The 22,228-nt window shown below is 38.0% G+C and overlaps 1 protein-coding gene across 3 annotated transcripts in view; it reads left to right on the forward strand.

Annotated features, from left to right (window-relative positions):
• DPYD (dihydropyrimidine dehydrogenase) overlaps positions 1-22,228 on the forward strand; it is a 611,068-nt gene that overhangs the window by 14,071 nt on the left and 574,769 nt on the right. For all 3 annotated transcript variants that reach the window (XR_014026198.1, XM_081325991.1, XM_081325993.1), the window contains exon 2: positions 15,723-15,833. Coding sequence is in view for 2 of the 3 variants with exons in the window: in XM_081325991.1 (XP_081182117.1) it covers positions 15,723-15,833 (111 nt within the window). In the remaining variant the exon portion in view is untranslated. The remainder of the gene's footprint in view (positions 1-15,722; positions 15,834-22,228) is intronic.

Raw genomic sequence — 22,228 nt, forward strand, 5'->3', positions numbered from 1 at the left:
GATACCCATAATAATTTCATCAACATTTTCCTCTTGAAAGAAGTTTGAAAGCAAAGTTTATTTCGTCAAGATTAATAATACTAGGTGAAATAGAACAGGATTTTCTTTTTTTCTGAATGGCACTATCTTGAAAATTACTTAAATGGTCGCTTAAAGTTACCAGATGATACCACTCTAATGGCAGAAAGTGAAGAAGAACTGAAGAGTCTCTTGTTGCGAGTGAAGAAGGAGAGTGCAAAAGTTGGGTTGAAACTAAACATTAAGAAAACCAAGATCATGGCATCCGGCCCTCTCAATTCCTGGCAAATAGATGGGGAAGAAATGGAGGTAGTGACAGATTTTATTTTCCTGGGCTCCAAGATTACTGCAGATGGGGACTGTAGTCAAGAAATTAAAAGACGCTTGCTCCTCGGGAGGAAAGCCATGGCAAATCTAGACAGCACACTAAAAAGCAGAGACATCACCCTGTCAACAAAAGTGTGTATAGTCAAGGCTATGGTCTTCCCAGTTGCAATGTATGGCAGTGAAAGCTGGACCATAAGAAAGGCTGAGTGCCAAACAATTGAAACCTTTGAACTATGGTGCTGGAGAAGACTCCTGTGAGTCCCTTGGACTGCCAGCTGATCAAACCGGTCAGTCCTAGAGGAGATCAACCCTGACTGCTCTTTAGAAGGCCAGATCCTGAAGCTAAAACTCAAATACTTTGGCCACCTAATGAGAAGGAAGGACTCACTGGAGAAGAGCCTAATGCTGGGAAAGATTGAGGGCAATAGAAGAAGGGGACGACAGAGAATGAGGTGGATGGATGGAGTCATTGAAGCAGTAGGCGTGAGCTTAGATGGACTCCAGAAGATGGTAGAGGACAGGAAGGCCTGGAGGAACATTGTCCATAGGGTTGCGATGGGTCGGACACGACTTTGCAACTAACAACAACAACAACAACAACAACAACAAAGTTACCATCCTGTATTTGTTGCTCTATATTTGAAACATCTTGCTTTTGTTATTCACCTGTAAATGTGTGGGTAGGTGGGGTGTACCTGTACTGTACTGTAGTAATCACCTTTGCTTTGTATGAAATATATGGGTGCCCACATTTGCCACCAGAAAGAACTGAAGAAAGGGACATGTACCTTCCTGTGATTTAAGGCTATCAAATATATTTCTAGGAAGAGAACCAAAGAATAATTTTAAAAGGGAAAATTGCTTTCACCTCACGGATACTGCTGCGAGTACTTTGGTCTAGCACAGGGGTAGGCAACCTCGGCTCTTTTATGACTCATGGACTTCAACTCAAGAGTCACTGCTTAAAAGTCAAGGTTGTGTTGTCCTAGTGGTTCTTTATCTGGCTGCACAGGAATTCTGGGAGTTGAAGTCCATGAGTCATAAAAGAGCCGAGGTTGCCTACCCCTGGTCTAGCAGTATTGCATCTAAGTGAGTCTTAGCCAAAGCCGGGTTTAGCTATTATTACCTCTCCATATCAACACCATTCATGGCGATTGGTTATTTGTACAGCCGTGTGGGGGAATCAATACTGCAATAGATTTTAAATCTTAGACTTCTTTTATGTGTAGTTTCATGACCCCTCTTCCACCTTCCAAGTCCCTTTTTGGTGGCTTCTTTGTTGAAGTTGTAATGTTTGAATAGGCTCCAAGTCTAATGCATGTACCACTACTATGACATTCAAATAGCCTCATGTTTGTTGATCATCCTGGTGTGGTGTTTTATGTAAATTCACCCGTGTTCTTGGGACCTCACCCTCATATGTTACATTTAGAATATTTTAGCATCTTCACTTAAAACTGTTCAGAAGAAAACGAGCAGGCTTTGCTTGTTTAACCCTTCAGCAACAGCCAAGTTGAAAACAAAAGCTATCTCCCCCTCCCCAATTTCACAGAGTTGCTTAGCAACCTCCCTCCCCCTTTATTAGCATATAGTTTAATACCTTTTTATTACAGGGCTAAGCCATGTTACACATTCTTCTTCAGCCCAGTGCAGGTTTTGGCAAGCATTTGATCTGGCAGAAAGTATGGGGAAGTGAGTGGGAGAATAAAAAAAGAACCCTCATATGCCAAGCAAATAGAATTGTTCATTGCTGCCTTGTAATTTCATTATTTTGATTAAAAAGAGGAAGCAAACTCCCATAAATCACTCGGCCAGCTGAAGTAATTCTGCACAAAACTGAGGATGCCTCTACCACACACTTCGTGTCCACTGTGATTATAAACCTGGGCTTTTGAAATGCAATGGCTGAAAATGTGTTGTTGGTGGCCTGGTACAAGGAGAGCAATGTTTGTTTATGATGGCAAAAAGCTAAAAGAAATTTGGTGACCCCTTTTCTGACTAACAAATTTTATTAGAAGGCAAGCTTTTGTGAGCTTACGCCTTTTAATAAAGCTCATAAAGTCTTATGCCTTTAATAAAATTTGTTATCAGACACTTTCTGATTTCCTTCTTGATTGGCAAATGGCTCATCATTTGCAAAACCTCCTCTTTCACAAGAAGGGTGGCAGTTAATAATAGGAGTGCTTTGCATTTTCCTCGTTATTTTTATTTTTATTATTATTATTATTATTATTACAATTGTATCAGGGATCTTAATATTAAAATGAAAAGGTTGTTGAAAGCAGACCAGAACCCACTGGGCTTGGCACAAAGAGGAGGAAGACTTCAGAAGAACAACTGAGGTTGCCTCAGGCATTCCAGCTATCAGTAAGAGAAAGATGACAGAGGACAACAGCATGCATGAAGCTGCCTCAGGCTGTATCTGTACTGGCCAGTTGGTTTGAGATACACTGGAGTCTGCTTCAATCAGCTGAGGGCTGCCAAGGCGGCGTGGTGAGATTTGCTGCATCGGGAGCAAGAATAAATGGATCCTAGTCTAGATTATACAAGTCCTGTATAATTTTTTTCTCTAGCTGCAGGCGTACCTGCTGGAGTCCAAAGAATATTCAGTCTTATTTCACTTTTGTGGTAGGCAGTATGAATAGTAATAAAAGTATTTGTCCCAACGCACTGTCACAATCTATATCTTCTCACAGTTTTTAGACTTGTGCCCACTGCCATTTTTGTAATACCTCCTGGGACAGTTTGGTGGTGTATGTGAATGAATGAATATGCTGATAGCCTTGGATGCACTAGAGTGACTAGACCTCTGCATTGTCATATTTAAACTCCAGAAGCTTGTGTTCTCCCACAGCATCCTTGAGGGGTTGTAACTTGACCCATTTTTAAAATTCATTCTAAAAGCTGATTTTCTGTATATCCATCTGAGTTGCACTAAGTTGCATACTACATGCATGTACGTAGCTTGATCAGTTTTACATATAAAAATATGCTGGAGTAGATGCTGGAGTAGATGAATTCCATTTAAGGCTGGCAAGAATTTGACCTTAAGTGATTAAAATAATTGTTGGAATTTGTTCCATATTTTAAAATAAAAAGTGCTTATAGGGAGACCCTGTAGTACTTGCAGATTTTTATAGTTTTATGAGTCCTTGTAAATGCTACCAGAGTCCCTATGGTGGTATGTAACTATGAAATATACCTGTTTTTCTGATCTGAAATGCTGCATGGTGAAGAATGATATTGCTGTCAGAAGAAATTGTAGTATAAAATAGAAATTGGATCATCAGTTTCTGGCTAGGAATGCAAACCAGTAAATCTGAACCTGCTGGAGCAGATGAATTCCATTAATGGCTGGCAAGAATTTGACCTTAAGCGATTAAAATAATTGTTGGGAGTTAGTTACTGCGAGACTGAGATGTAGCTGGAAGTACACAGAATCTGTGCAGCCAGATAAAGAACCACTAGGACAACACAACCTTGACTTTTAAGCAGTGACTCCTGAGAATCGTTGGGGAAACCAAACAGGTTCTGGCAAACAAGGTAAGGTTTTTAGTTTGTTTGTTTTTTTGTTTTGATTAGTGAGCCTTTTTTACGTGATCCTGCATGCTGGTTCATTACTGATGCTGGTAGCTAATTTGGAGTAGTTCTAGGAAAGGTGGTGTAAACATAATAAATCATGACAGTTTCCTGGATAGAAAATGATTTAAAAAGCTTGCATGTGTTGGTAAACTCTGAAAGGTAGTTCAGAACATTCTGCTACTCTTTGTATTTGATACAAACCTGCTAGTATTATTTTACTTTTTTGAAACCCAGTTACAAAGGGTATGCACTGCTTACAGCAATATGGCATTGTTTCTGTTCCTGTGCCATGGGTAACTTTTTCTGTTGTTCTTCAACCAATGTTGAAAATGGCTTAAGAATATATAAAGATGTTGGATCATTCCAGTTTATTAAAATATTTGTACTCATTATTCTCAAGAAGTTTATGGGAAGACTACTACTAGTACCTGGGAATGATAGCAACCTTTTGTCATGTTCCCATGTTCAGATACATACTAATTCTGATAATAGAGCAAATTAATAGCTATTCAAACTAGCATCTTTTATCTAGCATCTAGCATCTATCTCTATCTATCTATCTATCTCTATCTCTATCTCTATCTCTATCTCTATCTCTATCTCTATCTCTATCTCTATCTCTATCTCTATCTCTATCTCTATCTATATCTATATCTATATCTATATCTATATCTATATCTATCTAGATCGATCTAGATCTAGATCTAGATATGAATTAAGTCTATCAAGTGAATGGACATTGCCAGAAATTCTGGTAGAGAATCTATAGTTTAACTATGCATTTACAGGGAGAAATCTATCTTCTAAAACTCCCAATGTTCAGCCTCATTGGATGATTACATTTACTAATTTGGAATAGGAAAGAAAAACTCATCCATTTTTCTTTATACCAATTTTCCCCACTTTGGGTGTTTTGAGATGTGTGTATTTCAGCTTCCATCCAGCATGACCACTGATGAACAGCTAGAGTCTGAAAGGCCACGTACATCTGGAGAGCTCCTAAGATGAAAAAGAAAAAAAAAACTATTTTACACAGTGTGTACATTTATTCTCCTCTACCCCTTTCCCTCTGTCTGTCCCACTCCCCCCCGCCGTAACTTCCACATGTGGAATTGTTACGTCCACTATAGGTAGTCCTCAATTTATGACTGTCATTTAGTGACTGAACTTATGATCCGGATTCGAAGTTCTGACAGTCATGTGATCACACTTCAGATGCTTAGCATTTACAGTCATTTGTAGCATTCCATGGTCATGTGAACGTGGTTTATCACAGAATACACCAATAGAGAACAATGGGTTCATATGTACAACCACTGTGTTCACTTAACAACCACGACAAAAATGTAAAATGACTGTTGTGACTTATGACCATAATGGTCAGGCTCCATTATGGTCATAAGTGGTGGACTATCTGTAATTTCTACCTTCTTACATTTCCATTTCTGCCAGATACATTGGAGGACTTGAGTAATTATTATATAAGAAGCCAAGGAGAAAGACGTGGCACTAAAAAGTTGTCACCTGCGCTTTTGATGCATGTAGGGATCTTAATATATACAGATATTCATTTGACGTCTCCCACCTTCATCCTACAAACAGGTTAGAACCTTACTTTGCTGAAAGGCCCAGAACAGATGGCATTATAATTAAGTTCTGGTAGAAGGGAGACTTCAGATAACTCTCTTCCATGAAAAGTGTATGTGAAAGTATAGTGGGATCATATAAGTTATTAGGTCCAGATACCCTCTGACCATATTTTTGGCAATTACAGCTTTAGAACTTAAACTTGTCCCAGGATTTTCACTTACATAGCGCAATGCTATCTGGATAGTTTAGTACATACCTAGCTTTTTTATTATTATTTTTGGTATGATTGCACATTCTGTTGCTGCTGGCAGTCTTGTAATCTCTTCACATCTGCTTTCAGAGCATATGGGGGTTTCATGTAATCAACTCCTCTCCCTCTGTCATTATGGCAGGTGAGCAACAAAATGCCCTGGTACCTCTGTACTAATGTAGAAGGCAAGATAACTGTGTATAAATATTAAATATTACTGGAAGCAATACAATAAGTGGAAACCTTTGACTGAATTGGTACACAGTCCTCTTTGAAAACAAGATGGGTGTGAAGATGTATAAAACAAACTTTTCAATTCTTGAAAAGGTAAAAACAGTTCGGCATATTATATTATGCTTTTAAAAAAGACTTGCGTAGGGGCTGTTCTTTTTATTTTTAATGGAATGAATAAAAGAAAAGTGAAAGTTGTCAATGAGTGATAGATATTGATAATCTAATACTTTATATACATATGTTTTATGTTATTAAACCCTTTTTAAGAAATTCTTTTGGTTTTATTTTTTTAGACATATACAGTAAATGGATTAAATCTTTTTCCCCCTCTCTTTTGTTCAGTCATATCCAGTTCTTGGACACTGCCTGGATATGTCCCTGCAGTTTTCTTGGGAAGGTTTTTTCAAAATGGTTTGCCATTGCCTCCTTCTTAAGGCTGAGAGAAAATGACTGGCCCATGGTCACCCAGGTAGCTTTGTGCCCAAGGCAGGACTAGAACTCATGATCTCCCACTAACTAGCCAGATGCCTTTAACCATTACACTAAACTGGCTCTCACCATTAAATTTATTGGCTGTTAAAAATAAATAAAGGATACTCTGTTTTTTGTTCCAATTAAAAATATCTGCAGGATGCTGCCTAGGAAACACATCTTGTAATTTTGTTTGAGGAAGGGTATTTATTTATAATATTTAAAAATATGTTTCATCCTCATAGACTTCAGGTTGGACAATAATCTAAATCATCCTGGCCAAGTGAAAGAATTTTTGAATAAGGAATAAGTAAAAGGTTAAGTCTCCATTGAGCTCAATTTTTTGTTGACTACATGTGCAGTTTGCTTGGCACAGATACAGAAGGGTTTGGTATTGTCTTATTTGCTAATGTTTTTCTCAATTTCCCAGACAATCTCAGAATCCTGGGATTTCTTCATAGTATTTCACACAAGTACTGACCAATTCCAAGCCCACTTAGCTTTTCTTTTTGAGATAAGCCAAGTTCAGCACAGGGCTGCCACCTATATTTCAGAGTCTCAATTTATGTAAACCAAGCAACACTTTAATGAAATACATTTAAGTGTTTCTTTTTTTGCTGGTGTTCTTGCATGAAGGTCTTGTATGGCTATTTAAACAAAATATCTTAAATTAGTATGTTTTTTCATAATAACTCACAGTTTACACAATTTAAACAAACACCTTAAATTAATACAATTCTTTCATAAAGACTTGTATAATTTACACTAATAAAACTGTTCTCACGAAGAAACATTTTTTTCATCTCTCTCTCTCTCTCTCTCTCTCTCTCTCTCTCTCTCTTTCACACACACACACACACACACACACACACACACACACAGAGAGAGAGAGAGAGAGAGAGAGAGAGAGAGAGAGAGAGATTATATTCTGTAATTACTGAATATTGGAGAAACAAGGGAATTGTCTTTTTGTTTCCTGGTGGCAGAGACTGTGCTTCATCGCTGATCTATGCTGCTTATGACATTTTGCACAGAGAGTGTTCTGAGGTGTCATACAGTTTGATGTTAGAGAATTTTTAAAAAATTACATTCTCACAGATCTGAAAGAAAAAGAAGTATTAAAAGTAAAAAATTGAACACAGCTTCAGGTTTTTTTACTGCTGATTTGGACCATTCTTGTTCCTTTTACTTCTTTCTTCAACCATTCTTTGTGTTGTGATTTGTTTAGTATTCTTACACTGCTTTTTTGTCATAGACAGTGACTGTCTTAAAAAGTTGCTCTCCAAATGTGTTGGACTACAACCCGTGTGCATCCCAACCAGCATATAAAAGGACATTCTATTGGACAGGGATGGAGTAGACATATTTATGTGGGGTTTTCCCCTCTTAATTCATTTAATGCTTAACAATAATTCATTTAATGCTGATGATATTCAGAAAAAACTCTAAGAGAAATGAATTCTGTGCTGAAATTTGGAGGTGTCCTAATTCTATATTTATATAGCAGTTTCTGTATGAAAATCAGGAGCATGTTACATATTTCCATTGAGAAACATTTATTTTCAATCCTCAATATAATTTATCCCTGCTGACACATACATAAAATAGGAGTTTATGAGATATACATAAGATCCCAATTATCTGAAAGGAGAATGGTCCTCAGACAGGATAGGCCCAGTATATCAAATAAGCTTAAAGTAATCCAGGTAATCCTTGCTTAGCAACGATAAATGGGACTGGCAAAGTCTTTAAGTGAACTGGTCACGAAATGAAACAGCAACCGTGCTTATTATTTTGCTTCAACTTTACAGACCTGTGAAGGTCATAAAGACTGCTTGTAAAGTTACTTTTTCATGGCTGTCATTAATGTGATTGTTCTCTACATGAGGCAGTTTCCAAATGAAGACTAGCTGTAACGGCACACTTAGAGAATCATCCCATTCAAAGATCATTGAATGAAGTCTTAATTCTAAAGATGCAAAATGCCACGTTAGCAGTGGACTTTTTTCTTTTTTGAGTCCCCCAATTTCCAAATATAAACGCTGAAAGCCAAATATTTGAAAAATCTGCACTTTAGGATTCAGAAACTGATATAAAAAAGTTATACACATTCACACATTCTTGTAGCATTTTTAAGGATTTATCCAGTTTTGTGTTATCATTTGGATTGAGAGGCTGCATTGTAAAATTCAGACAACTAAGATAACTGGTGTGAATTACATTTTTTATATCTTAAGAAACGTGGCACCCAAATATCAAATATATTTATTATAACATAACCTAGAGGTTTTCAAGTGGTGGTTTGCAGCCACCACAGAAGGTTGTAAGTTAAGCAGAGGAGCGGATGGTGTCACAATTTGGTGGGAAGTTTCCATATGCAAAGCAGGATTGTTGCCAGAACTTACTGCTACTCTATCTGGTCAAGCTGACAGCTGGCTTATCTAAGCAAAGACTAGACTGAGGTCTGGGCTCTGCTTTCAGTGTACAAATTTCATGGCTTGCACGTTGACAGCTGGATTATTGCCAGAATTTATTCCTTCTCTGGCTGGATGGATTGGCTGTCAGTATATCCAAACAGAGTAGAGCGGGAAGTCTGGAGCAGCATGTAACAGGGCTCTGGGTGTAGATGCACAGACCTGAAGGCTTAAACCAAAAACGTGGAGGGCTGTCAGAATTTGTTCCTACTCTTCTTGGAGAAAGATGCCAGCTAGCTTGTCCAAGTACAGCTCAGAATGTGCTCTGTCAGGGGGTCCCACTCTGGGTGTGCAAACTCGATCGCTGTCAGAATTTGTTCTTGTTCTGCCTGAACAAGCTGATAGCAAAGTCAGAATTTTCTATAGTTGTTGCTGGAAAGAACAAAATATCAGTACAACATAAATGGGGAATGAATGAGAACCATGGTTTGAAAGAATAAAACCTACCGGTAGCTTCTAGGAAGGATTCAGAACGAAGCAAGCTTATCCTTTCTGTTAAAGAGATGTTGTTGTTGTTGTTGTTGTTGTTTTTTAAAAAAACTGCTTTATTTTTATTTATGTTTATTTTATAAGGTTGCAAGGTCCTAGCATTTTCATTTGGTATTTAGGTTAAAATGTAATTATTAAAAGAAAATGGCATGTGTAGTTTTTGTCTAAGCTTCAGCCATATCTACTTAAGGAGGGAATGGAAGAACAGGACAAAGGAAAGGGAGAAATGAAAATCAAAAGAATACTATAAAACCAGAGAAAATAACCTGTGTGGTGGCCATTAACAAAAGAGTTTGTGGTTGTGTCTGTTGATATGATTTAGTATATTATGCTTAAAATTCACCTTTTAGGTAATTGTAGTACTGAGCGCCCCTCGCACCCACAAATCCCTAACCCCACCAAACCTTTCAGTATAGTTAATGCTGATTAAACTTTAACATTCACTTCTGTGAATGAAATCTGTAGAGTACTAACTGATTTAAGATTACAGAAGTCTATCTGGGAGTGAATAAATATGCATAGCTTTTTTCATGATAAAATTCTTAGGCTCGTGGCAGTGTAGGTATACCAGTGAAACTCCTAGATGTAGTCCAAAGAAAAGAAAAGCAGACATTATTGATCTTATTGATCTTACCTTTTAGAAATACTCTATACTTTAAAAAGAAAAAAAAAGCTGAAATAAATGCGCAAGATCACCATCATAGACCCAGTAGTTTTAAAATGCATTCTGTGGCAATACAGACTGCCCCTGAAGGAGATGGGTGGTTCAAAGAATGTGAAAACCAAATAAATAAATAAAATAAAAAACAAAGCGATGAAACGATGGAATAAAAGCTTTGCCCAAAAAGGGGTCAGGAATATTGAAAAAGGTCTTGGGGAAAAAATGCATGTATTCAGTTTGTACTGGTATCATTCAGTTATTATATTTTTTGCCTGAAGATGGAAGGTTTGAATGCAAAGAAGAGTTAATAGGGCAATAGCTTTGAGTTGATCTGTTTCTGCATTTGATAATATTTTATTTAAAGGGCATGATGTTTTGAACTAAATTGGAATTCACGCATATCTCCAACAGGCACCCCATCCCTGTGTTTGCCCCCTTCACTTGCAAAGGCTCTTCCTTCACTTTGCACTTCTAATACAACATGGTAACATTCCAGTTACACTGAACTGAATTTTAATAACTTGGGTTCATAGACTTCATTTTGCCGTACTCTGGCCATTTCTGATCATTTCCTTATATAATCAGGCTAGATTGGCCCAGGAAAAATGGTGGCAATAGAACTCTGAAGTTTGAGTGACATTTTTTAACCAGGTGAAAATAATATTAAAATGCATTGCAAATATTTCACAAAATTAATGGAATTTTTTTTGGGGGGGGGAAATGCATTAGAATGATATTATGTACTGCAGTATACTGGGAATAAATAGCAGTGCATGGAAACTGTTTTTATGAAGACATTTTGGAAGGCACAATATGGAGGTTATTTCCTTAACAAATAAATACCGTTCTCCCTCATAGTTTTTTTTCTTGCTCTGCCATCCAGCTTTTAATATGCTGTTTCAGAATTCAGATACACTTTATGAAAGCAATTATTTATAATGAGCTAAGGTGCTCTGTCAGATACTATCACTGCAGTGTGTCAGGCTTAGTGGCCTTAGATTTTGTTTTAAGCATTTTGTATCTTCACATTTAGTAAACCACTTACAGAATGTTTTCATAGACATATGAAAGCCATGTTTCTTTGATGTGGTGAACATGTGAATCTGTGCCTATTAGGAGGCAGTTTCTTGAAATAAAATGTGCTGCATGTTTTGTCATGCCTATCTTACATCTTGTAAGATTGTTTTTTTCTTTTTTTATTAACTTGTCTCCCATGCTAATTTATGGTGAAGATTTCTTTATTTATGAGAGGTATCTGCCACCTCAATTCAAGATGATGAGCACAGTGGTATTTCACACTGAGATACAATGTCATTTCCTGTCCTTCCAGCAAGAAAGGACTCTTGGATGGTCATTAGAGTAGACCAAAAGTAATTAGTTTTTGCATCACCTGGATTTTTTTTTTAACCTGTAGCATCTCTTGCCTGCTGATTGGGGTTGAGGGAGGTTGACATCCATATTATCTAGATATGTACTAGCTTATCGACTATTGGAAAATATTAGATTAGATGGACAAATACTGTATTCTGGTATAATTTGTTTTCTATTTACTTAGCTTCTAGTACAAAAGCTAATTTGTGAAGGATCCAGATTCCTTCTCCTAAACCAGTGCTGTGCACCCTAAATAACTTCTAAATGTTGCTTTATGTAAAAGGACATTTACAAATGTGTTTGCTACAATTTTCATGTTGTCCTTTTTCTGAAATCATTCCCTGTTGCAAATGGGCAATATTCTTAATCTTAAACAGACTTTTATTTTGCAAGTTTTGGATTTGAAAAAAAAAATATCATATTCTTTCTCCTTGAATGATGCCTAGAAAATTCAAAACTTAAAAGGAAAACATTATGAAATACTTATTCCAGAATCTTCCTCCTCCTCCTCCTCCTCCTTTTACTGGTGTTGCTTTACATTAAATTTGTTACAAGGTCAGCTATTTTAGAATAATAATAATAGCTTGATAAAAGGTAAAGTTTCCCCCGCACATGCGTGCTAGTCGTTTCCAACTCTAGGGGCCGGTGCTCATCTCCGTTTCAAAGCCGAAGAGCCAGTGTTTGTCCGAGGACGTCTCTGTGGTCATGTGGCTGGCATGACTAGACGCCAAAGGCGCACAGAACGCTGTTCCCTTCCCACCGTAGTGGTCCCTATTTTCCTACTTGCATTTTTACGTGCTTTCGAACTGCTAGGTTGGCAGAAGCTGGGACGAGTAACAGGCGCTCACTCTGTTACGCGGCACTCAGGATTTGACCCACCAAACTGCCGACCTTCTGATCGACAAGCTCAGTGTCCTAACCCACTGATAGGTGGATAAAAATGCCAAATCCAGTCAAAACAAGTATGCAACAAATAATCATAATCATAATTTTGAAGGGTGAAACTGAATTTCTTCCCATCAAGCCAGCTTTGGTTGTGGATGAGTATCAGAAGTAGATTATTTAGACTGCTCATCTCCTCAAAAAGCTACTCTGGGTGATGTACAGTACAGTATCAGAATATCAAAAGTATATAAAATTATAGATCCTGGAGCACTGGGGAACTACCAGGGGACAGGAAAAGAGCTGATGTAGTTCCCATTTTCAAAAAAGGAAAAAAATGGATCCAGGAAACTACAGACCTATCAGCCTGACCTCAATACCTGGGAAGATTCTGGAAAAGATAATCAAACAAAGAATCAGCGAGTGCTTAGAGGCAAACAAAATCATTACTAAAAGCCAACATGGGTTTGTCAAAAACAGATCATGCCAGACAAATCTTATTGCATTCTTTGACCAAGTGACAAAATTAGTGGATCAGAGGAATGCTGTGGATATAATTTACTTGGACTTCAGCAAGGCATTTGATCACAACCTACTACTTGATAAGATAGAAAAATGTGGGTTAGACAGCATCACCACCAGATGGATTCGTAACTGGCTGACCGGCCGTATTCAGTATATGGTCCTCAATGGAACCACATCTACATGGAGGAAAGTGTGTAGTGGGATGCCCCAGGGCTCTGTTCTGGGCCCAGTGCTCTTCAACATCTTCATCAATGATTTGGATGAGGGGATAGATGGGAGAACTCATTAAATTTGCAGACATCAAGCTGGCAGGAATAGCCAACACTCCAGAGGACAGGCTTAAGATACAGGAGGATCTGGACAGACTTGAACACTGGGCACTATCTAACAAAATGAAATTCAATGGTGAAAAAGATAAGGTTCTACATTTAGGCAAAAAACCCCCAAATGGACAGGTATAGTATAGGGGATACCTTGCTCAATAGTAGTAACTGTGAGAGGGATCTCGGAGTCCTAGTAGACAATCACTTAAATATGAGCCAGTAGTGTGCTGCAGCTGCCAAAAAAGCCAACACAGTATTAGGCTGCATTAACAGAGGTATAGAATCAAGATCACGTGAAGTATTAATACCAGTTTACAATGCCTTGGTAAGGCTGCACTTGGAATACTGCATCCAGTTTTGGTCACCACGATGTAAAAAAGATGTTGAGACTCAGGAAAGAGTACAGAGAAGAGCAACAAAGATGATTAGGGGACTGGAGGCTAAAACATATAAGGAACGGCAGCTGAAATTGGGTATTCTAGTTTAATGAAGAGAAGGGTGAGGAGTGACATGATAGCAATGTTCCAATATCTCAGGGGCTGCCACAAAAAAGAGGGAGTCAAGCTATTCTCCAAAGTGCCCAAAGGCAGGACAAGAAGCAACGGATGGAAACTAATCAAGGAGAGAAGCAACCTAGAACTAAGGAGAAACTTCCTGGCAGTTAGAACAATTAACCAGTGGAACAAGTTGCCTCCAGAAGTGGTGAATGCTCCAACACTGGAAGTTTTTAAGAAGAGACTGGACAGCCATTTGTCTGAAATGGTATAGGGTTTCCTGCCTGAGCAGGGGGTTGGGCTAAATGACCTCCAAGGTCCCTTCCAACTTTACTATTATGATTATGATTACACAAAATTAAAATATACAACAATGGAATATCTGGGGACAGATCCCCCTGGAGAAAATCTGCATGGTCACAAAGAGTTGACATTGACTTGAAGGCGAACAGTCTGTTAGTCAGTTGACCAACCAACCAACAAATGTAACAAATCAACAAAACAAATTAACAAACCACCGAAAGTATTGGAACACTATTTTCCAATATGTTCAGAGTATTGGACCAAAATTGGCATGATCCCATGCTGCAGGGTGTCATACTGAGTAAGCTGATAAGAGAGTGTGGAGTCTTCAGTATTTAATAAGTATTTCCAGTGGCACAGTTCTCTATTCTGGGTTGCACAAAGCTCTTTCAATAGATGGAAACTATTGTACAGCATTTTGATAACTTTCAACTGAACTGTCTGCCTTTAATGAGAGAGGTACAGTGCAGACCCTATAGAACAGTGTTATAAAACTGGTGTTGAAAGCAGAATCATAGGGTTGGAAGGGACCTCTGCTCAAGCTGGATACCTTATATCGTTCTGCATATATGGTTGCCTAATCTCTTTTTGAAAATCTCCACTGATGGAGCACGCAAAACTCCAGGAGGCAAGCCATTACACTGATTGACTGCTTTTTCCTGTCAGGAAATTTCTGCTTAGTTCCAGGATGGATCTCTTTTTAAAGACCTTCCACCCATTACTTCTTGTTCTCTTCTACTTCTTGTGCTTTGGAGAATAGGTCAGTCTCCTATTTTCTGTGCTAGCCCTCAGGTATTGGAAGACCTCTCACCCCTAATCTTCTTTTTGTTAGACTAGACATACCTAGTTCCCTTAGCTGTTCCTTGTGTGGTTTAGCCTCCAGACTCCCTATCTCCTCGTTGCTCTTCTCCGTACTCTTTCTAGGGTCTGAGCATCTTTTTTGTATTGTGGTGACCAGAACTGGATGCAGTATTCCAAGTGTGACCTCACTAGTGCAGGATGAAGTGGTATTATCACTTCACATGATCTTGATACCATCCCTCTGCTGATGCAGCCTAGGAGTGTGTTGGTGTTTTTGGCAGCTGCAGCACACTGCTGGCTCATACTTAAATGGCGGTCCACTGGAATACCTAAATCTGTCTCACAGATACTACTATTGGGCCAGGTGTCATCTGTTGTGCATTTTCTTGCTTAAGTGCAGGACCTTACTTTTCTCGCCACTGAATTGCATTTTGTTGGATAGGGCCCAGTGTTCAAATCTGTCAAGATCCTTCTGAATCTTGAGTCTACCTTCTAAAGTGCTAACAATTTCCCCCCCCCCCGCTTTGATGTCATTTGCAAATTATAGTCAGTGTTATATGCAGTGTTTCATTCACGGAGCATGCAGATATTGTAAGTATACGAATTTTAAATTATGAGAGGAAATGTAAAAAGAATAATTGCAGAGCTAATTTTATTCTGGCAAAACAATATAATTCTTAAATTTTACTGGAATAGAACCCTCATTTGTGTAAGAAAGGCTAGGAAACATTAATAGTTTAACAGATTAATAGGAAATCATGTTAATATAATTGACTCAAACATCTACTTTACATCGCTAAATTCCTTCTTTTTAAACAAATAGAAGATGGGAACTTTGAAGTTTTGTAAGCAGAAATATTTAATTGTTTCTTTCTCTGCTTTTCAACTTTTAAAAAAGGAAACATCTTTTTTTTATATATCTTGCAGAATATTTTAGCTCTCAACCCTCGTATAAAAACTCATGCATCTTTGAATTCAACTGCAGCAAAGAAAGTAGAGAAAAAGCGCTGGAAAAGGAATGCAGATAAAAATTGTTCAGTAAGTATCACAAGTATTATTATTAACTTTGGATCTGGGTGAAGGCTGAGTTCCTTAATTGTACACTTGGTTGCAATAATTGCACACCAGTAAGCAAACGTTGGGTTCCTTATCTCCCAAACTGTGGTTTGCAATCTTGCATTGGAGAGATTTTTCAATCTATTTTTTTAATGGCTCAAATGACTTGGCAAGTTGAGGCTTAATGAACTTATGAATTGTCAAATCAATGCAAGATAGGATAAAAGGAACATGACAGCCAGCACATCTGGCTTTTCCTTTAACCTACAGCCTCCTTGCACTAAATACCTTACATACAGGATTCTGGAAGACAGAAAAGGGGCTTTCCTTTTTCTCTTTTACCATCTTCTTGATTTAAAAGAGCATCTATTGTGTTTTTATTTACAACTGTTTTGATTACTTTGTTGGCCTGCTAGGCTGGACATAAATAATTGTAATAAATATAGAGAAAGAATAGGACAGAGCTCAGTTTCACACATGCTTTTATGTCTGGATATCCTTGGAAAATGAAGTCCTTTTGTCCTAGCTAAACCTCTGACAGGAGGAAAAAAATATTATGAAATATTCAGGTTTTCAATCTTGGACATTTTAGGACAGAGGAAAAAGGATGTTGCTTCCCTGAGCATCAACTCTGAATGACAGAGGGGGTGGCATCTAAGCTGCTGTTTACAATTCCTTTCCTTTCCCTTTTCTTTGAACACCACTGTAAGTGGCAGAGATCTGTTGGTGTGTTATGAGAAACCATGTGGTATAGTGGTTAAGAACTTTGTCTAGGACCAGGAAAATCCAGGTTCAAATTCACAGAGACTCACTGGGTGATTTTGGCTGAATCATTCTCTTTCATCCCAAACCTACTTAACACAATTGCTGTTGTGGTTATAAAAATGAAGGAAATTCCCATGTAAGCTGCCTTGAGCTCCTGGAGGAAAGGTAGGATATAAATCTAACAAAATGAATAAAACAATGTGGCAGAGATTGTTGATTTTGAAATAATGCCTTAGGCTTGTTAGCTCTGGTGGGAGTGACGAAAGAAGCTATGAATGATTTAATGAGCCATTTGCAGTTATACTGCTGTAAAGGCATAAAAATAAAAAAATAAATAAATTTTGTGCAGTATATTAACATAAACATTTCCTTTCCAGAATATTTTTTTAAGTTGAAATATGGTAACTCTAATTAAGAACAAAAATAAAAATCTGTCTAAAATCCTACTGGGTGATGTCTTTAGTATACTGGAATGCAACCTTGATCTTAGGAGTATATTTACGGATTTTGAGAACATATAGCAGGTGCCTGTTTACAATATGTCTGCCAGAGCATGCATGGCCAATCACATCCTTATCAGAAGGCAAACTAATCCCCCAAAATATTTTATAATCCCAGTCAAACTTTGTAGAGTTTAAAGTAATTCCTGAGAAAGAATACATTGGTATAAGTATGGTATAATGTTTACTTTTGTTTTATGCTTGATATTGTAAACCAGGCGTGAATCTTTTTGGAATGTGTGTGTGTGTGTGTGTGTGTATTCATTCATTTATGAAGTAAGGCTGGCACACTGCCATCATTCCATTAGTAGTCACCAGTGCCCTAGAACAGCGGCCCCCAACCTTGGAGAGAGGTTTGTACGCGGACTGGAGGGGGCATGGTTTTGTATGCTGCCTGCATCCCACAGATGGGGCTTTGCTTGTTTGTGGTTGTGGTTGCATGGCCTGGTTTCTGGCATGCCATGGCCCAGTGCCAGTCCATGTACCGGGGATTGGGAACCCCCGACCTAGATTGGGCAAATGTTGGAATAGAATGATAAGCAGGCACTGAGAGTGGGAAAGAGATGAACACATTGTTGAAGAGTTTGAGAAAAGATTACTAAGTCCTAAAGAAGAACAATGCACATGAAAGAAGCAACAACAACAAAATATTTATTTTATGTAAGACATGATAGAGACTTTCAAGATTCTGCTATCATATCCTACAAAAAATAAAGAGCATTCTTGAAACCCCTTTTGGCCTTGTTCCTTCTCCTTACTACCCCAAAGGGTTGGCAATGTGGTATCTTCCAGTTGACATACAACTGGAATGTAAATGATAATCTGCCCACAGAAGTGGGGATGTGTCGAAAACATTCCTGAATGTAGTTTTCTGGAGAATAAAAGAAGAGGAGAGGATAAATGCTTTTAGTTTTGCAAGGTTATGTTAAATAACCATGCAATAAAAATAGAACCAGACTCCCTGTAAATTAGTTGCCCTAATTTAGAGAAAATGTCCTAATTTACAGATATTGTCAATTTCAGAAATGAGGAAACCTGCGTCACCGAATTACAATTCCCAGTATCCCAAGCTAAAAAGCTCATAGTGAGAAATGATGGGAGTTGTCCAGGAACACCTAGAAAGCCATAACTTCCCTGTTATTCTGTAGATACCTAATGGAACAACATGCAAGTTATCTTTCCATGTATGGTGAGATGGCCTATACTGTGTATACTTCTATATACATTTATATTTTTATGTAAGTATATACATATACTTACACTATACTTTTAAGAAGAGATTAGACAATCACTTACTTTTTTTTCTAAATTGGCATCCCTACCTATACATTAGCATCTGCACATTTTATTAAAATATTGTACTCTTGGGGCGGGGAAGGCATAAGTGACCTGTTTCCTTGCGTGGGTCAGTAACTTTCCAGTTTGAAGTTGAGGATGGGAAAGTGGATCAGATGGGAGTACAAGTAGAAAAAATTAGAAAGAGCCATGGTGAAGCAGTGATTAGAATGCAGTACTGCAGGCTAATTATGTTGAGTGCCAGCAGTTCGATTCTCAACTGCTCAAGGTTGACTCAGCCTCCCATCCTTCCAGTGTCAGTAAAATGAAGACCCAGATTGCTGGGGGCAATACGCTGACTTTGTAAACTGCTTAAAGAGGGCGGTAAAGCACTGTGAAGCGGTATATAAGTCTAAGTGCAATTGCTTGTGCTATCTGATGCTTGAATTCTACCTTGTTAATTAGGTGTTATAGAGTCAGGTTTGACTCCTGATGACTGTATCAACAATTCTTCCATTGTGATAGCTTAGTAAATACTGGAGCACGAATTTTTAAGACTATGAGAAAATAGCTTAGCCCACGTTTTAGCCTAGTAAGTAAGTAGGGGCCCAAACTTTCAGGAAAAAATATTGAACCATTTGATCATTTCAAGGAAACTTATTTTGAATTTCTTCCTTTCTGGGACATTTGCTCCCATAGGTTACCTTTGCAGAACATTTGGATCCAATGCAATCCCTTTAGGATGGATTTTTTTAAACGTTCAGCACTGAATGTTTGGTATTAAAATTACGTACAGTACGGTAATAGTGATTCTATATAGGTCACTCAGTAACTATTACTCGATAATCATAATCCAGCAGTAATTTCAGATATATGTATAATAAAATACTAATTCTATGAAATCTTTGTATTTTTAATCCTAAGTATTGACCAATAATTGGTATAATTTATTAACAGACATCAAAGGAAAGTACTTGGACACTTTACTCTTTAAACTGATTCATCCTACTTTTTTTACATTATTTTTCTGAAGTTATGAACAAATGCTTGCCATTTGTAGAAACTGCACAAAAATAGACTTGACATGTTTGTAGAATCTGGACAATTACAAATATTATTATTTTTCAGATATTATATCAGGTGGGCAACCTGCTTCCCTCCTTAACAGCTGTTTCAAGGCTAAACAGCTAAAAGGCATAAAGTTCCTCCCTTCTGGCTTTAGGCCATCTCAGAGGTTATTAGAATTGATCCAGTAGATCATTACTGGGATAAAGGTGTACTCTCAAATCAAACAAATTAATGTGCGATAATAGAGATTAGACTTATTGTACGTTGGAATCTGATGTGAAAGTTGCTTAGTTGACAGTGTTTCTCAAAGACTGCCAGTTCAGCCATTTCCCTAAACAAATAGGGTTTATGTTTTTTTGATGGAGGGCTTTGCTCAGCTTGACTGTTAGCTTCCACTTATATTGTATCTGAATTCGATGGGAATTGAGATTCTTAAGCTCTTGGAGGATTGGCTCAAAAGAACAAACTGCATTCTTTTGATTATCTGCTATACTTTCCAAGTTCTTTGTATTTTCCTAGGTTGTATGCCTAGTTGAAAGGGTTTATTGACTCTGTTTAGATGAAAGGTTGAATGAATAATTTGGCCTGGTGTGAATTCACAACTGACTATAACAATTTAGATGAATCTAGTAATAGTTGAGAGTCTTCAAAAATGAATTGCAAAATAAAGAGAATTTTATAACTTTGTTGTAGCAGCTTCATAAGAAGGCAGGAGAAAGGAGCTATAGTCTGTAGCTCCCAAGTGAGGTTAGTCTGTGTTTTAGCAGTACAGAGAGGCTTGCCTTCTGGTGCTTGTTTTGCAGAATTTATATAAGTTCTGATTTCTTGGACCATTTTACACTGAAGAGGTACAGTAGTGGCCAAAATTGTGTAAACCTTTTGGGAAAAGTACACAGTAAAAATGCTACCTTTGGTTAAATTTCCACCAATTTGTCTTCTAATTTCTTTATACCTGTAGCCTTGTTTACTTAATAATACTATTTTACATCGCTTTCTGGGCAACCAGTCAACTCTTTGCACCATTACTTTAATTTTATTACATTTTACAAGCTCACTAAATGAAAGAACACAAAAAAACCCCCAACCAACTTGATAGCGATCACATAACACACTGACAAATGTCTTCCTCTCAGCTTCAATACATGACATCAATAACTGAATCCTACTGTGATCTGATTGGCTCATTATCAAAACAAGATGACACCTGATTGGCTCTCTAAAAACTCATGCTCATTGGCTACAGTCAGATGAAAGAAAGCTACCTGGTATCAACATAAGCAAGTTATGCTTCCTTTTTCTGGTTATTTGGCTATAACTTTTCATAGAATATAGTACAGATAATTGAACAAACTTTGTTGCATTACAGTCCTGATTAAATTATCTTTCCATTGATGTATAATTTTATGGTACTACTTAAAAAAAGTGGTGTTATTAGCCATCAAACCTCAAAAATACACTTTTCCCAAAAAGTTTCTACAATTTTGGTCACTACCCTAAGTATACAGAGGACAATTTTGCATACTTTTCTTGTAACAGCTTCTGAAAAGCATCTTTACCATAAGGTGTCCAGATTAAACATAGGGAAATGTAATGTATACTGTTGCTAGGCAACGTAGCGCTACTATTTTTGAAAACATATTGCCATTTGGGTGGTAGTTAGAAAATACTTGCAAGAGAAGATTTAAGGAAAAATATTGGAGAAAAAAGTTATAACACCTTGCAGAGTATTGGCAAAAGTTTTAGTAATTGGAGAACTGGCATGGATCATACCTTAGTATTAATAAAATGAGCCAAGTCTCTCTTCAGCCTCTTTCATATTGTGTTTCTAGTCCTGTTTTGACATAACTATGAGGTGTTCAAGAGCAGGGGTCCCCAACTTGTGGGCTATGGCCTGGTAGTGGGCCATGGCCTGCTGGTCACCGGGCCGTGGGGTAGGCTAGCCAGTGTGCGCACATGTGTGTGCACACTCCCTCACTTGTGCTAGTGCCACAGCCGCAGGATGCAAAAACAGGCCACCGCTGTGTCTTGGGGCACGAAATGAGATGCTGCCACTGTGCCTCGGGGTGGAAAAATGGGCCGCTGCCATGCCTTGGAGCATAAAAATGGGCTGCGCTGCAGGGTGCAAAAATGGGTGCTGCCACACTGTAAGGTGAAAAAAATGGATGCCGCTGTGTTTGTGCCATGGGGCGCGGAAATGGGCCACCACTGTGCTGCAAGGTGCAAAAATGGCTACTGCCATGCTGGGGGGCACAGAAACAAGGCACTGCACCATGCAAGAAGGGGGCAGGGTTAGTGAGTATCACATGGGTGCTAGCCCTGCCTCGTTTGTGGCATGCATGTGCTCATGGCCCCATGCACATGCATGCATGTAAAATGCTTCCCCCTCCCTTTTCCTCCGGTTCGCCAACCGACAAAGGTTGGTGACCTCTGTTCAAGAGCATTGGCTGCTGTATTATATTAACTACAAATTGCTGTGTCACTGAAACAGAGACAAAATGTGACTAATCATAGGTATAATGAATTGAAACAAACCAAGATTGGCAATCTTTATAAAATAAGTTGCACAATGTAATATTGTCTTGGTTTTGTAAATATGAATGGGAATTACATATGTAATGCCACAGAACTAGCTATTGCATTCTAGCTGAATACAGAATTAATACTTTGAAATGTGCTTTCTTGTCTATATATTCACTACTTGAATTACTTGAGGTATAACAAGGAGATAGGGGCTGAAGTGCAAGTGAGTGGGTTGTGGCCTGGTGATTT

Source organism: Vipera berus, assembly GCF_964194415.1.
Source record: "Vipera berus genome assembly, chromosome: 3".
Classification (NCBI taxonomy): Eukaryota; Metazoa; Chordata; class Lepidosauria; order Squamata; family Viperidae; genus Vipera; species Vipera berus.